Source organism: Ovis aries, chromosome 1, assembly GCF_016772045.2.
Source record: "Ovis aries strain OAR_USU_Benz2616 breed Rambouillet chromosome 1, ARS-UI_Ramb_v3.0, whole genome shotgun sequence".
Classification (NCBI taxonomy): Eukaryota; Metazoa; Chordata; class Mammalia; order Artiodactyla; family Bovidae; genus Ovis; species Ovis aries.
The window spans coordinates 69911246-69927986 of NC_056054.1; the positions used below are offsets into that span (position 1 = coordinate 69911246).

The 16741-nt window shown below is 36.1% G+C and overlaps 1 protein-coding gene across 14 annotated transcripts in view; it reads right to left on the minus strand.

Moving 5' to 3' along the window:
- The window catches only part of EVI5 (ecotropic viral integration site 5), a 237931-nt gene that overhangs the window by 161213 nt on the left and 59977 nt on the right, over positions 1-16741 (minus strand). For 9 of the 14 annotated variants that reach the window (XM_060411667.1, XM_060411662.1, XM_012176230.4 and 6 more), the window contains exon 2: positions 14401-14630. In XM_060411667.1, the coding sequence (XP_060267650.1) occupies positions 14401-14630 (230 nt within the window). Of the gene's footprint in view, positions 1-3886; positions 3997-14400; positions 14631-16741 lie in introns of those variants that run through there. The other 5 variants (XM_060411677.1, XM_060411678.1, XM_060411676.1 and 2 more) reach the window with 1 other exon arrangement.

Genomic DNA, 16741 nt, shown 5'->3' on the forward strand with positions numbered 1-16741 from the left:
ACCAACCTAGACAGCATATTAAAAAGCAGAGACATTACTTTGCCAACAAAGGTCCATCTAGTCGAAGCTACAGTTTTTCCAGTAGTGATGTATGGATGTGAGAGTTGGACTATAAAGAAAGCTGAGCACTGAAGACTTGATGCTTTTGAACTGTGGTGTTGGAGAAGACTCTTGAGAGTCCCTTGGACAGCAAGGAGATCCAACCAGTCCATCCTAAAAGAAAGCAGTCCTGAATATTCATTGAAAGGACAGATGCTGACGCTGAAACTCCAATACTTTGGCCACCTGATGTGAAGAACTGACTCATTAGAAAAGACCCTGATGCTGGGAAAGATCGAAGGTAGGAGGAGAAGGGGATGACAGAGGATGAGACGGTTGGATGGCATCACCAATTTGATGGACATGAGTTTGAGTAAACTCTGGAAGTTGGTGATGGACAGGGAGGCCTGGCGTGCTGCAGTCCATGGGGTCCCAAAGAGTCAGACACAACTGAGCGACTGAACTGAACTGAATCGTAGCTCAGAAGGTAAAGAATCCACCTGCAGTGCCGGAGACCTGGGTTAGATCCCTGAGTTGGGAAGATCCCCTGGAGAAGGGAATGGCTACTCACTCCAGTATTCTTTTCCAGAAAGTTTCATGGACAGAGGAGCCTGGCAGGCTACAGTCCTTGGGGATGCAAAGAAATCAGACCGTACTGAGCAACTAACACTTTCACTTTTCACTTTCATAAAAATTTATTAAAAATACTATCTCTGGTTAATGACATTAGGGATAGTAAGAATTAGGTGAGAAACTACTGCTTTATATTACTGAAAGCCCTTCAAAACTTTTTTTAAAACCATGATTATAATATGATCACAAAAACAGTGACAATTTTTGATATATTAAGTGTATCTATTTTATAAACGAAGATATAGACACTACTTTCTCTTTTTTCAAATTTGTTGGTCATTCTATCAAAATTTAGAATTTTCCATTAAAAACTTTAGAATTTTTTTTCAATGCTATGGATATAATGAAGTCCTTCTGTCTGAGAGAATGAGAACATTTTCCAGAAGTAATACTTGAGCTGATACTATCAAGTCTCTCTCTACTAGCTACTTAATCATGGTATGTAGGAAAAGAATTTACATACTCATTAAGAATATGCAGACTTTACAGAATGTGTAGTTAGAATCGTACATTTCTATTTATTTTTGCTAAAAGCAGTGATTCTTTTTTTTTAATCACCTCAAGAAGACTCCTAGACAGGTTGCAAACCTAGTTTCAATTAAAATACTCTTGACATGGTAGTAAACGCATACTGCCTGAAAATGTGAGAAGTTTTCAAAGACTATGTAGCTGGGCACCTGAGAAAGTGGCAATACAGCATTACTCAGAGGTCTGTGGGCTAGTGAGAAGTCTATTCAAAAGTTACTCATTTACCTTCCTTTCCCCAGAGCAGATGGGTTCACTGCCTTGCAAGGATTTACCACAAAAAAAAAAAGGAAGCTACCTTCCCATCCCATCATAATTTTCTTATGACTAAAACAAGAAGAACTGAATTAAAGTAAAAGCATACTGGCCTGATAGGAACATTGTAGGTGATAATCAAAGGCATTCTCCATAGGTAGGTGTGGCCTGCTGCTACACAACAACTGAGAGACCTAAATTTATTCATCCTCCTAGAATGCCACACGACTAAGGCATCAGAGCTTGGATCTCTACTGACTGGGGAATAAATATATAATCTGCAGTCTTCCACCTAAACAACTCCAACTTTCTGTACCTCCAGCTCTAAGGATAGCATTCAAAGCAGCTACAGTTCCACATTATCTGAGGTGGGGTTGCTAAAGCCCAGTGTCAGTTGGACTTCCAATAGTATTAGGGATGGAAAATGTCTAAGATTCTTTGACTGCAGAAGCTTAGGATACTTGGCAGAGAGAAAGCATTTCCAATTCCAGTTCTCTACAGCGAGAACAACACTTTGTCGGTATATGCCAACAACTGGGTCTTTAGGTCGTATTTTAGACATTATCTTCACCATATTCTTGCTACTGAGAACTGAACCTTCATCTCACCAAGGGGCCACCTATCTGAGGAAAATGGTACATTGTGCACTTCATGATGGGCATATGAGAAAAAAAAGTAATTTATGTACAATGCATATATTTGATAAACATGAAAGAAAATAATTCTCTACAATACTACGAAAAATACAAAGGAAGAGGAAAAAAAGGGTTTTCTTTTAGGTTTTTGGAGTTTGAAATACTTGAGAGACATATCCATGTAGATAAACAATACAGCAGCTGAAAAGTCTACAAATGGAAATTTGGCAATTATTTGACAAACTTTTTTAATATCCTGTTGTACTCAGTATAATGCTTTCCCATGGATACCAGAAATAAGACAGAAGGATACAAAAATAACAGGTCAACATGCCAGCTGGGAATGTGTAAACTGTTAAGATAATTTATAAAGAGCTAAGGAAGGAGCTAAGAAAGCTAAGGAAAAATACCGCTATGTGAGAAAAACACTTGAAAAGCTAAATATACTGGCACTTCATTGCAGAGGGAGCAACTTTTCAAACTTAGAGTTCAAATATTCTTGTAACCTTACACCAAACAAACAGGATATGAAAGTACAGGGAGAAAGACAGCAGCCTGCTGTCTAAAAAACCAGGCTGTTGCAAATCAATAGCAACAGAATACATATCTGACTCACAGAGGAGTCACACCCATTCCCATCTACATCATCAAGCATATACATGTCTCAGAAGAAAGAAGGGAAAATTAAGAAAAAAGACAAGGAATTAGCACAGGAAGCAACAACTCAGAGATAACTCAGAAGGGAGGAGCCTAAATGACAAGAATCTCTCCAGTTCTGAAAGCACAGGGTGTTTTTCTTTGGCTTTTGTTTCTTTAAGATAAGGTCTCAGAGAAGGTGAATGCATGAGTCTTGCAGGCCACTCTCAAATATTCTGATCAGAAACTGACGGGTTAGTGACTGATTTATACAGCTATTCCACACTGAAGCTAAGTTGCAACAGAAAGAGTAGTACAATAAATTCTTTTAATTAATCCCATCATCAGAAACCAGACAACTGATTAAAAATTTAAAACAATTCTTCTATGAAAAGAAAAAGAATAAGAGGTTAGAGTGACATTCTAAAGAACTCTATGATTAAAAATATATGTTTTTAACACAAAGACTTGAAAATACTTGTTTTGTTCAGAAGCTTTTTACCACTTCCTTAAATGCACATGGCTGTGTTACAGAGAGTACCCTTAGATAACTGAGGTAATGCTGTGGTGGTAAAATTATAAATGTAAAAGTTAGCTCACCGAGATCAGCACTGTCCAACAGAAATATAATGCCCGCCCCTTACATAAGTTCAAATGTTCTAATAGCCAAGTTTAAAGTATGAAACATAGTTGCAATTTAATTCTAATAATTTACTTTATCAAACAGTCAAAACATTACATATTTTTACTATACAATCAAAAATTTTTTAATTGATGATCTCCTTTTTTTTTTCCCCCCCCAAATCAGCTCTTCAAAATCTGGAGTATGTTTTACTTTTACAGCTCATCACAATTCAGACCAGTCACATTTCAGGTGCTCAACTGTCACATACGGCTAATGGCTTCCATATTTGACAGTGTAGACTTAGATGTTACATAAAATATATTTACTTTAATTTAGAAGAACTCTTTCCATTTTCTTGTCCTCATATTTCACCCCCCCCAAATCTGCTAAAAAGTAAAAGCTGATTCTAAGTAAAAGGAAGCAAACATGGTTGCAATGCCAAACTTTTAAACCAGACAAATAACGACCCGTTCAAAATTTAAATTAGCATTATTCCCCTCCTGAATTAAAATGCACTGCTATTACACTTGAACCTTACCTTCTTGAATCCATCTCTGCCAAAAAGTCTTTGTAATTTTAAAATGAAAAACACATTTAACATAGAAAAAAAATAGCTATCCCATTTCAACCTCAAGGCTATCAATAATTAACTTTCATCAAACAGATCTTTGATATTATATTGAACCATTTCTTCACATCTTACTGGGATTGCCACATGCACTGATTTTAAAAAGTGACTACTGTAGTAAAACCATGGGAGGGAAAAATAGCTTCGTTATAGGACTTGATATTTTTATGTTTCTTCAATTTTAACTTTCTAAAATACTCTTTTTTATACTTTCTAAATCAAAAGTAGTTAAACAACCTAAGAGTTTCATCTACATGTTGGGAAGAGAAGGAAAAATCCTAAATAAAACCATCTTCCCTGTTACAAGTACTAGCTGCATCTCCTAATTTTTACTTTAAATACATAACTTACATATCTATGTTACAAACCACAAAAGTGGTCGTAGAGAATTTAAGCTATTATTCTTGCAATTTCTCCTTAGACATAATACATTGGTGGAAAGAAGAGCGGAAGAGAGGAAGGAGAGTTAGATTTTAATGTCTGTCATTTTATTTTTTATTAAAGCCAGAAAGGTGTGTTTTTTCCACCAGGATTGTTTTCCTAAGGCAAAACAAAAGAGAGAGTGCTGCATTCACCCAGTCTCTACTCGTAAATCCTTCTCATGGATTCTGAGTTTTACCAATTTTTTAAGAGATTCAAAATGTGAACTCAAAAAAGTAAAAGATTTGAGCAATTCTACACAAGAACAAATGGTGAAAATCTTGCGCTCCCTTTATTTCTTCAAAGTCTTATTTGTCAAAAATCTCTTTCCTAGATATCTTTAAACAACTCACAATTATCATTTGTTAACACATATGCCAAGTGCATCTAGAACTCTGGAATAAATTATTAATTACTTGGGGAAAAGTTCATCTATGCACACACATCACTTGCAATAATTTTTAAATTTTATTTATTTATAACTGTGTTAGGTCTTCGTTGCTGCACCTGGGCTTTCTCTGGTTGCTGGGAGTGGGTGTTGCTCTCTAGTTGCAGTGCATGGGTTTCTCACTGTAATGGATTTAACTTATATGCAGAATATATCATGAGAAATGCTGGACCGGATGAAGCACAAGCTGGAATCAAGATTGCCAGGAGAAATATCAATAATCTCAGATGTGCAGATGACACTACCCTTATGGCAGAAAGTGAAGAAGAACTAAAGAGCCTCTTGATGAAAGTGAAAGAGGAGAGTGAAAAAGTTGGCATAAAGCTCAACGTTCAGAAAACTAAGGTCATGGCATCTGGTCCCATCACATCATGGCAAATAGACGGGGAAGCAATGGAAACAGTGTCAGACTTTATTTTTTTGGGCTCCCAAATCACTGCAGATGGTGACTGCAGCCATGAAATTAAAAGTTGCTTGCTCCTCGGAAGAAAATCAATGACCAACCTAGACAGCAAATCTATGACCAACCTAGACCAACCTATTAAAAAGCAAAGGCATTATTTTGTTGACAAAGGTCCGTCTAGTCAAAGGTATGGTTTTTCCAGTAGTGATGTATGGATGTGAGAGTTGAACTATAAGGAAAACTGAGTGCCGAAGAATTGATGTTTTTGAACTGTGGTGTTGGAGAAGACTCTTGAGAGTCCCTTGGACTGCAAGGAGATCCAACCAGTCCATCCTAAAGGAGATCAGTCCTGAATATTCATTGGAAGGACTGATGCTGAAGCTGAAACTCCAATACTTTGGCCAACTGATGCAAAGAACTGACTTATTGGAAAAGATCCTGATGCTGGGAAAGATTGAAGGCAGGAAGAGAAGGGTACAACAGAGGATGAGATGGTTGGATGGCATCGCTGCCTTGATGGACATGAGTCTGAGTAAACTCCGGGAGCTGGTGATGGACAGGGAGGCCTGGCGTGCTGCAGTCCATGGGGTCACAGAGTGGGATATGACTGAGCAACTGAACTGAACTGAACTGTTGAGGAGCACAGGCTCTACAGTGCTCAGGCTTCAGTAGTTGTGGCACACGGGCTTAGTTGCCCCATGTGGAATCTGCCAGACCAGGGATCAACAATTTTTAATATAGTATTTTCTATACTGGTGGTGGTGGTGGTGCAGTCGCTCAGCTGTGTCTGACTCTTGCAATCCTGCGGACTGTATGTAGCCTGCCATGCTCCTCTGTCCATAGGATTTTCTAAGCAAGAATATTGGCGTGGTTTGCCATTTCCTCCAGGGGATCTTTCCGATCCAAGATCAAACCCTCATCTGGAGCACTGCAGAAGAATTCTTTACCGCTGAGCCACCAGAAAAGCCCTGCTCATTTATGACCCTCTTCCAAATTCATCTTATCCAAGAAACTCTGCCAAACCACATATTAAAACTCTCTCTTCCTGAAACCTCAACCAAAACTCTCTGCTTTAAATCTTTCAAATATAATAAGCAAAGGGGCACAAAGTTAAAATCAACACACACATAAAACCGACATGAAGTTATTATCATGTGGCACACCAAGCTTTCCATCTTACCCAAATGCTGACAGCCAAAGAAATCCCTTTTAAAAGCACTTTCTAGGAAATGATCATCAGAAGAGGGCAATTTCTATTGCCAGGTTTGTATGAGCTAACATTAGGTCTTCTTTTTGCGGTTCACATGGACCAGGTTCAAAATCTCTAGCTCATAAATTCTCTTTCCAGGAAATTGCTCTCATGCTTCTATTTTCTATCTCCATACCAACAGGAAGAGACCAAACCTAAGGACAAGTCATTTTAAAACAAAAATATCAATAACTATCTCAGCAATAAAATAATTTTAAAGCTGAGCAGAGTTAATATTCAGAATACATTTACATATAGTATTAACTTCTAATTATCAAATAATATGTCTATTTTTCTAATCTTATTCAAGCTTCTTCCAGCCAAAGGAAAATGCAAAACTCTCTTAAAGAAAAAAAAAAAATTACTTCATTATGGCCATGATAGAGTAACAGTAAAGAGATTTACTCCCTCCCAAGAAACAACCAAAAAATACTGGACAAGATATATCAACTATATGAGAACAATGTTTCTTTTTTTGAAAGACTCCGGACAACAGGCAACAATGAACAGCTATTACTGAAACTCAGGAGATAAGTGAAGTCCTAAGATTGCCATCTTACCTGTCTTGAGAGTTTCCAGATCCTGGCTTGGGCAGGGAAAATCAACAGAACCTAGTGAACTTTCTCAACTGAATGGATAGAGCTGAGGGCATGAGGACACCAAGATAGCTAGAGTCCAAGGAACAGAATACCAGAAAGGTAAGTATACAAACAAGATCTTCAGAGATTGACAGAGGGCACCCATTAAGTATTCAGCTGTGTACTGATCAGATATGTATGTAAGTAAAGTACCCAAGGCTAGCGATAAAAGCCACCATTCACACAGGGCCAGGAATAGTAACTGTCCCCATGGGTGAGACTGAAGAATCTGTTTCAAGGCATACTGTGTAGAGTACATAAAAAGGTCATGCCTCGGGAGGAGGGAATAACAGCCCTAAGCTGTGTACTTCTGCGTGTTCATCGTGCTTAGTCACTCAGGTGTGTCCAATTCTTAGCAACTCTATGGGCTGTAGCTCATCAGGCTCTTCTCTCCAAGGGATTTCCCAGGCAAGAATACTGGAGTGGGTTGTTATTTCCTTCTCCAGTGGATCTTCAAAACCCAAGGATTGAACCAGCACCTCCCTCAATAGCAGGTAGATTCTCTTACCACTGAACCACCTACCAACTCACTCAAGAACAAATTCTTTCCAAGTAACTTAACTGCATTCTTGGGCAAAGCTCAAGAATCTTTATAGGAAAACAGCCAAACCAAATAAGGTAAAATTCACAATGTGAGACATCCAATCAAATATTATCAGGCACACAAAGAAGCAGAAAAATGTAACTAATGAGAAGAAAAAACAATTAATCAAAAGCAAACTGAGGATGAGATGGTTGGATGGCATCACCGACTCAATGGACATGAATTTGGGTAGACTCCGGGAGTTGGTGATGGACAGACCTGGCGTGCTGCAGTCCATGGGATTGCAAAGAGTCGGACACGACTGAGTGACTAAACTGAACTGAACTGAAAATGATTTTGATAGAAATGTTAGAACTACCAGATAAGGCCATTAAAAGGTATTAACTCTGTATTTCTGTATGTTCAAAACTTAAGTAGAGACATACAAACACCACTCAGCTCCACCTTCTAGAGATGAAAAATGGGAGAGATGAAAAACACACTGGATAGGATGAATGGCAAATCAGACATGGCAAATCACAATGTACAGAACCTGAATACAAAGCAATAAAAATTTTCCCCAAAATGAACACAATATTAATGAGCTATGGAACAATTTCAAGTGGCCTAATATCTGTGTAATTAGTCACTGAGGAGGAGGAAAGAAAAGAATTTTAAAAATTTGAAGAAATGATCAAAAAGTTTTAAAATTTGAGGAAAATTGTAAGTCTACAAGAAATTCAACAAAACTCACAAGTAAGAAACAGGAAGAAAACTACAATTAGGCACTTTAGAATCAACTTACTTAAAACCAGGAATAAAGAAAAAATCTTAAAAGGAGACAGAAAGGAAAAAAGACACATTATCCACACAGAAACAAAGATAAGGATTGCATCCGATTTCCTGATGTAAACACTGCAAAAGTGAAGTCAATGACACATTATTATAGCACTGAAGGAAAAAAAAAGAAAAAAAGAAAAAAAAACCCTGTCAACCTAGAGACTTTTACTCAGAGAAAATATTTTTAAAAATCAAAGGCAAAATGAAGACTCAGACATATAGGAGCAGCCCACACTACATGAAACATTCAAGGAAGTCCTCTGTGCAGAAGGAAAATTCTATCAGTTTGAAATCTGGAGCTAAAAAGATAGAACCAAAAAACACCAGAAATGGAAGCTATATAGGCAAACATAAATTTATATAGAAAAATGTAAATTTTTTCCTTATTTCCTTATTTTTTCCTTATCAATCTCATTAAAAGGTAAGTGACTGTTGAAGCAAAAATAACAATGTAGCATGGGGTTTAAAACATACACAAAAGTGGCTTTCCCTGGTGGTCCAGTGGTTAAGAATCTGCCCTGCAACAGAAGGGACACCAATTCAAACCCTGGTCTAGGAAGATACCACATGCTTCAGGGCAGCTAAGCCTGTGCCTCACAACTACTGAGCCTGCACTCTATAGCCTGCACACTCCAGTCATTAAACACGCATGCCCTAGAGCCTGTGCTCCAAAACAAGAGTAACTGAGTGTGAGTGATAGTTGCTCAGTCATGTCCAACTCTTTCCAACCCCATGGACTATATATAGCCTGCCAGGCTCCTCTGTCCATGGAATTCTCCAGGTAAGAATACTGGAGTGGGTTATCACTTCCTTCACCAAAACAAGAGAAGCCACTGCAATGAGAAGCCCACGCACCAAAAGAGAGTACCCTCTGCTTCCACAACTAGAGAAAGCTTGCACGCAACAATGAAGACCCAGTGCAGTCAAAAGTTTAAAAGTTAACCAAAAAAAACATATACGAAAGCAAAATGCATGACAAAACTAGCACAAAGGACCAGAGAGGAGAAATGGAAATGTACTATTCTCAGTTTTTATGCTACATATGAAGTGGTATGAGATCTCTTGATGATAGAATATGTAAGTTAGTTAAGGATATACACTATGACTCCAGCAAAATAACAGTTATAAATAACAAATTAACAAAAGATAAAACAGAATCATAATATTTCATTCAGTCAAAAGGCAGAAATACTAAGATAAAGAACAGAAATATAACCATATCAATAATTACATTAAATGTAAACGGTCTATTTTACTCAAAATCTGGAAAATACTGTGTTCAGTAAAAGAAGCTAGTCACAAAAGACTACCAATGAAATGGCCAGAATAAGCAAATCCATGGAGACAGTGGTTACCAGGAAGAAGGGTGAAAAGGGGAGACTAATGGATACAAGGTTTCTTTTGGGAGTCATAGAAACATTCTGAAATTGGATAATGGTAATATTTACACAACTCTGTGAGTATACTAAAAACTACTAAACTCTACACTTTAAAAGGGTGGATTTTTATGGTAAGTGAATAATTAAAAGCACAAGAGCAATACAATAAGAATATTGGCAAAGGGTTCTAAAACAATAATAAGCATAAATTTTCCTAGACCCAGCCCTGCAAGATTCTAATCCCAATTTCACTCTATAAGGAGTAAGTATATGATTTGCTCTGGCCAATAAAATGTAAGTTGAAGTTATGTATATCACTCCCCAGTAGATGTTTTAAGATGTATTTCCTCTATATCCATTTCCCATTTAACATAAGCCTGGTTTATCCTGCAGAGTCTGGTCACTGGTCCAGAAATTAAGAAGTGTGCAATAAATATGTACTCAGCCTAAAGTTTGAGATGAACATAAATGTAAGCAAGAAATAAAATTATGTCACAGTTGTTTTAAAAGTGATCTAACTACCATAATTAAAAGGTAAAGACTGTCAGACAATTTCAAAAAGCAAGAGCCACTATATATTGTCTAACTGACAAACTGTAAAGACAAAAACAGAAAAAAAGTAAAAACAGAAAAGTATATAAACTACTAACACTATTCAAAAGTTACAATGACTATATGAGATAAAGTAGATTTCTACAGCAAACAATATTACTAGGAATAATGAAGGCATTTTGACAACAGGATGTAACAATTCTAAATGTTTATATATACAACAATTTAACTTCATATTATATGAAACAAAGACTGATAAAATTTAAAGAGAAATAAATTACAATTATAGTTGGAGGTTTCAATACCCTTCTCTCAATATCTGATACAACAAGTAAACAGAAAATCAGAAAAGATACGGTAGACTTGAACAACACCATCAATCAATTTGCACCAATTAACATTTATAGAATATGCTGCCAAATAACAGATGAGTATACAATCTTCCCAAGTGCACATAAAACATGTATTAAAACAGACTATACTCAGAACTATAAAACAAAGGGATTCTGCAAAAGCAGAGCTTCAGGAGAAATGTATACCATTAACCACTTAAATGAGAAAAGAGGAAAGATCACAAAAATATTACAAGGGCATAAGACATTACAAACAAAACCCAAAGACATTAGATAACAACTACAGACTGAGCTTCCTCCTGAACACACATGCAAAAATTCCAAACAATATTTTAGCTCATCAAACCCAACAATATCCTATAAAGACAATATGACTAAGTGGGGTTTAACTTTAAAAAAAAAAAAGTAATCTGTCAAATTAAAAGAGGAAAACAACTGATCATTCCGATAGATTCAGGAAAAACATTTGACAGCAACATCTATTTCTTATAAATTCTTAACAAATGAGAAACAGGAACTTCTTCAACCTGATAAAAAGTCGTCTACAGAAATCTACAATTTACTCATTTTTAATGCTTTCCCCTTCAGTTCAGTTGCTCAGTAGTGTCCGACTCTTTGCAACCCCATGAACTGCAGCACGCCAGGCTTCCCTGTCCATCACCAACTCCCAGAGCTTGCTCAAACTGACGTCCATCTAGTTGGTGATGCCATCCAAACATCTCATCCTCTGTTGTCCCCTTCTCCTCCTGCCCTCAATCTTTCCCAGCATCAGGGTCTTTTCCAATGAGTCAGTTCTTCACATAGGTGGCCAAACTACTGGAGCATCAGCCCTTTCAATGAATATTCAAGACTGATTTCCTTTAGGATAGACAGATTGGATCTCCTTGCTGTCCAAAGGACTCTCAAGAGTCTTCTAACACCACGGTTCAAAAACATCAATTCTTCAGTGCTCAGTTTTCTTTATAGTCCAACTCTTACAGCCATACATGACTACTGGAAAAATCATAGCCTTTGACTAGATGGACCTTTGTTGGCAAAGTAATGTCTCTGCTTTTTAATATGCTGTCTAGGTTGGTCATAGCTTTTCTGCCAAGGAGCAAGCGTCTTTTAATTTTTAATTAAAATAATTTTAATTTTAAACTTTCCCATCAAGATTGAGAAAATTACAAGGCTATCTGTTCATTATGTGTATTCAAATTTCTACTGGAAGTACTAACCAGCTGCAATAAGGCAAGAAAAAGTATAAAAGGTATTCATATTATAAAGATGCAAATGTGCTTTTATTCATGGACCACATGCTCATCTATATAGAAAATCTAATGGAATCTAAAAAAAAAAAAAAAAAACACTACCAGAACAAGTGAATTTATCAAGGCAACAGAATGCATGAATGATAAAAGAAAAAAGATTGTATTTCTATATGCTGACAATGAACAATCAGAAATTAAATTTACAAAAACAATACCATGGACAAATAACGAATAAAAGAAAAATATAATGTGTTCATGGGTGGAAAGCACCATTGTTAGGAATTCAACACTATTCTGATCAAAATCTCAGCAAGTGTTTTTGTACGAATTACTTGACGTAAAATTCACAAAGGTATGATAAGGAGCAAAAACAGTCAAAAGAACAAAGACGATTAACATATCTGATTTCAAGACATTATAAAGCTATAATATTCAATAGTGTAGTATTAGCATTAAAGTAGAAAAATTAATTAATGGAACAGAAAAAGAGCCAAGAAACATACATACACAGACAACTGATTTTTGACAAAAATGCAAAAGTAATTAAGAGGAAAAAGGACAGTCTTTTCAACAGATACAAAAACAAACATGCATACTCAAAAACAACTTTGATTTATCCTTTGTTTTGGACTATGGTAAACGTAAAACTTAAAACAACACAGAATTCTATCTGTGTGACTCTGAGTTATCAAAAGCACAGTCTATAAAAGAACAATTTCAAATTGGACTTAATCACAATCTAAAACTTTTGCTCTTCAAAAGATACTGCTAAGAGAATAAGCCACAGATTGTGAAAAAATATTTGAAAAGCATATACACAGAAAAAGAACTTGTACCCAAACTATATAAAAAACTGTTAAAACACAGTGAGAAAGCAAACAACCTAATTTTTTTTAATGGGCAAAATTTGGAACAGATATTTAATCAAAGATGATTTATCAATGGCAAATTAGCACATACAAAAAGTGCTCAACACCAACAGGGAAATGCAGTTAAAACCATAAAATATAAATACCTGTAAGAACAGCTAAAATTAAAAAGACTGACTATTCCCAATGTTGGTAAGGCTGCAGAAGAGCAGCTATGTTCATACACTGATGATGAGAATGTGAAAAACTATAGGCCCTTTGGAAAACAGTTTGACAATTAAATATAGTTCTACCATATAAACCAGCCATTCCATTCCTAGGTATTTATTCAGGAGAAATGAAAGCATAAATTGATACAAAGGTTTGTACACAAAAGTTTATAGCATTTCACAACAGGTAAGTAGGTAAGCTGTGATATATCCATACAATGGAATACTGCTGCTGCTGCTGCTAAGTCACTTCAGTCATGTCTGACTCTGTGCGACCCCATAGACGGCAGCCCACCAGGCTCCCCCGTCCCTGGGATTCTCTAGGCAAGAACACTGGAGTGGGTTGCCATTTCCTTCAATGCATGAAAGTGAAAAGTGAAAGTGAAGATGCTTAGTTGTGTCCAACTCTTAGCAACCCCATGGACCACAGCCTACTAGGCTCCTCTGTTCATGGGATTTTCCAGGCAAGAGTAAATACTACTAAGCAATAAAAAGAAATGAACCATTCATATGTATTAAACACACATGAATCTCAAAACAGTTCATTTGGAGAATAATGAAATAACCCATTAAAAAAGAGTATATACTGTATGATTCTATTTCTATAAAACTGTAGAAAATGCAAACCAATCTACAATGACCAAAAGCAGATCTGTGGCTATCTGGAGATACAAACGGAGATAACAGATATGTTCATTTTCCTGATTTTGGTGATAATTCCTCAGGTATATACTTATGTCCAAACTTATCAAATTGTATACCTTACGTATGTGTACTTTATTATGTCAATCACATATCAAAAGAGCTGTTAGAAATTATCTCTGCAATTATCCTTATTTTGACTGAACATAAAAAGGTGCTCTTTCAGTAACTCTTTTTGTAGCTGATGCCCTAAAGAACCATTCAGGGAGAATTTAGATAATTTGCTGCATTAAGTAAACAAGTCTACAGCTATCCAAGTCTGAAGAAAATTTTAGTCTGATTTTAGTTTTAAGACCAACTCCTCCAAAAAAATACTTGAAAACTTCTGTTAATTTACTCTGATTTTTAAAAAACTCAACATTTTTTGGCCCCTCAACATGGCTTGCACGATTTCAGTTTCCTGATCAGGGAATGAACCAAGGCCATGGCAGTAAAACCCCAGAATCCTAACCCTAGGCTATCAGGGAACTCCCCTAAACATTCTTAATATGGACAAATATTTACAATTTTGATTATGACACACATACATATATGAATGGTTAAGTGCAGATGACAATTAAAGAATGACAACCCAAGCAACCTCACTTACCTATTTTGTTCCTCCAGTTTAGCCAGGAGTTCTAAGTCGTCTGGACTCAACTGTGATGGTGAAGATGGTGAAAGGGCTGGTGTTGACAGTGTGGTAGACGAGGATGTAGTGTGTAAGGAAGCAGATGGACTTGCCACCTGACTGGCCATCTGGCTGACTGTATGTGACACTGTGTTCTTCACCCATGAGAGAGTAGAACTCAACTTTTCTGCAACCTTGTCTGTCGCCACCTAAGAATAAAAATAAAATTTACATATATTTCAGTTTTATTTTATGCATTACCAAGAACTTGATAATCCTCATTAGTTTTATTTGAAAACCAGCCATCAGAATATTCTCTTTGAGTTAATAAAGGTAACACCTGCTTTAGCAATGACTGTTCTAACACACAGCTTTTGGAAACTCCATATTTCAGTTCTGTAGCATGCATAAATTAAAACAGTGATTCCCACACTACAGGCTGAAATCCATCAGGGAGTGATAAAATAAATTTAACAGGTAACATCAGCATTTTTAAAAAATGAAAAGGAGCAGAAAGTATCAGTGTAAAGATACATTGTCACAAAATTTCTGCCTCAGTTACATATATGTATTGTGTACTTCATGTATGTATATGTGGATATGTTGAGTTGGAATATGAAATACATTCTTCATTTGGGTTGTAGTCAAAAACAGTTGAAAGCCAAGGAGTCAAAACATGTCCATTAGGTGATCAGGATAGGGAAATCCTATAACATGACCAACAACTCAACAAAAACTAGGCTTAGCATAAATAAGATTAAATGAGATTCATAATAAACCTTCAAACTACTGAGTGTTTTCGTTGAAGAGGATTTAGTTATAGAAGAACAAAATTATGATAAATGTTTTGAGTTAACAGAGTAAGAGAGTTTCAGGGTACAATTTTCAAACAGAACTAGTCAAAAATAGAATAGGATGCCTAGAAAGAGTAGACATTGTCTGCCAATGGCTACAATTAAGAATCAATTATAAGAGTCAAAAGTTAACAGTTGACTGAAGATGAATTTCTGCTTTAGGTGGGCAACCAGGACCAGAAAATCCTTTCAAATCCTAAATCCTTTCCATCTGCAAGATTCAATGAACTATACAACCATGTAACTGATATATGCTTCATAAATCATGCCAGTGTCTTAAGCAGATGTGCATACAAATCTGAAATTTTACACAAAAGGTAAATGACCAAAACACTACAAACTATATTCTATGTAGACGTTCTCAGCTAACCTTGGTTTCATATAGCAATTTATACACACACAAATTAAAACATCAACATATATATAAATAAAAAGGCCACCCAGACTATCTTAGCAGATACTACTCTCTCCTCATAGGTTGCCCCAGTCTTGCCTTCTCACCTCATCAACAGATACATGACCTACCTCTAATTTTCATTTCCAATAACTTTTCTATTTTAGAACTTACTTCCCCTGGAATGGGATGAGGGAGTTCTTTTTGTTGAGGGAAGAACCCCCAAGAAAGACAAGCATGATGAAGTAGGGGAATCAAGGAAAAGAAGTATGGAGCAGATCTTAGGGCTTCCAGGCAAACAAAGAGTCCTCACCAATGAACAGACTTGCAACACAGTTTATTAGGGTAAAAGGCCATATAGGAACCAAATAATTTAGCCAGAACTTCCTCTGTACCAGGAAATGGTAAGAGCCGTGGCAGTCCAACAAAACAGCCTCTTGTGGTTTGTTATCCTACTGATCTTTTCTACATAGTTACAAATACAAATTCAATTGTGAGGATAGCACTACTTTGCATCCTCAAAGCACACTATATTGTAAAACAGAAAACCTAACATGTAAAATTTACAGAAAAATGTTATCCTTTACTATTAATTTCAAATATAATTAACAACTTTCAAGAATTAATACTTATAACACAGACCTACTGTATAGCAGCATAGTGAACTATATTCAATATCTTATAATAACCTATTATGGAAAAGAATCTGAAAAAGAATATATATATATAACTGGATCACTTTCATATGCACCTGAAATACTGTAAATCAACTATACTTCAATTTTAAAATACATATGGAAATAATTTTTAAAGAAAGAAAGCTTTACACTTCCCTTATATAAGAGTTCTCTACTCCAGCTAACTGTAGCAAAGGCAAAAGACATGTATTATATGCTTTATTTTAAAAAATAAATTTATCATACCCCTTCTACATACTGTAGCAACAGGCTTCCATTTAAAGAGTTTGGAATAACCAAGAACACAATCCTGATATCCCTTCAACCTTGATGAAATGAAATTCAGTCTATAACTACTGAAGGTTCAACAACCCATCTTTAGCATTTTAAATTCT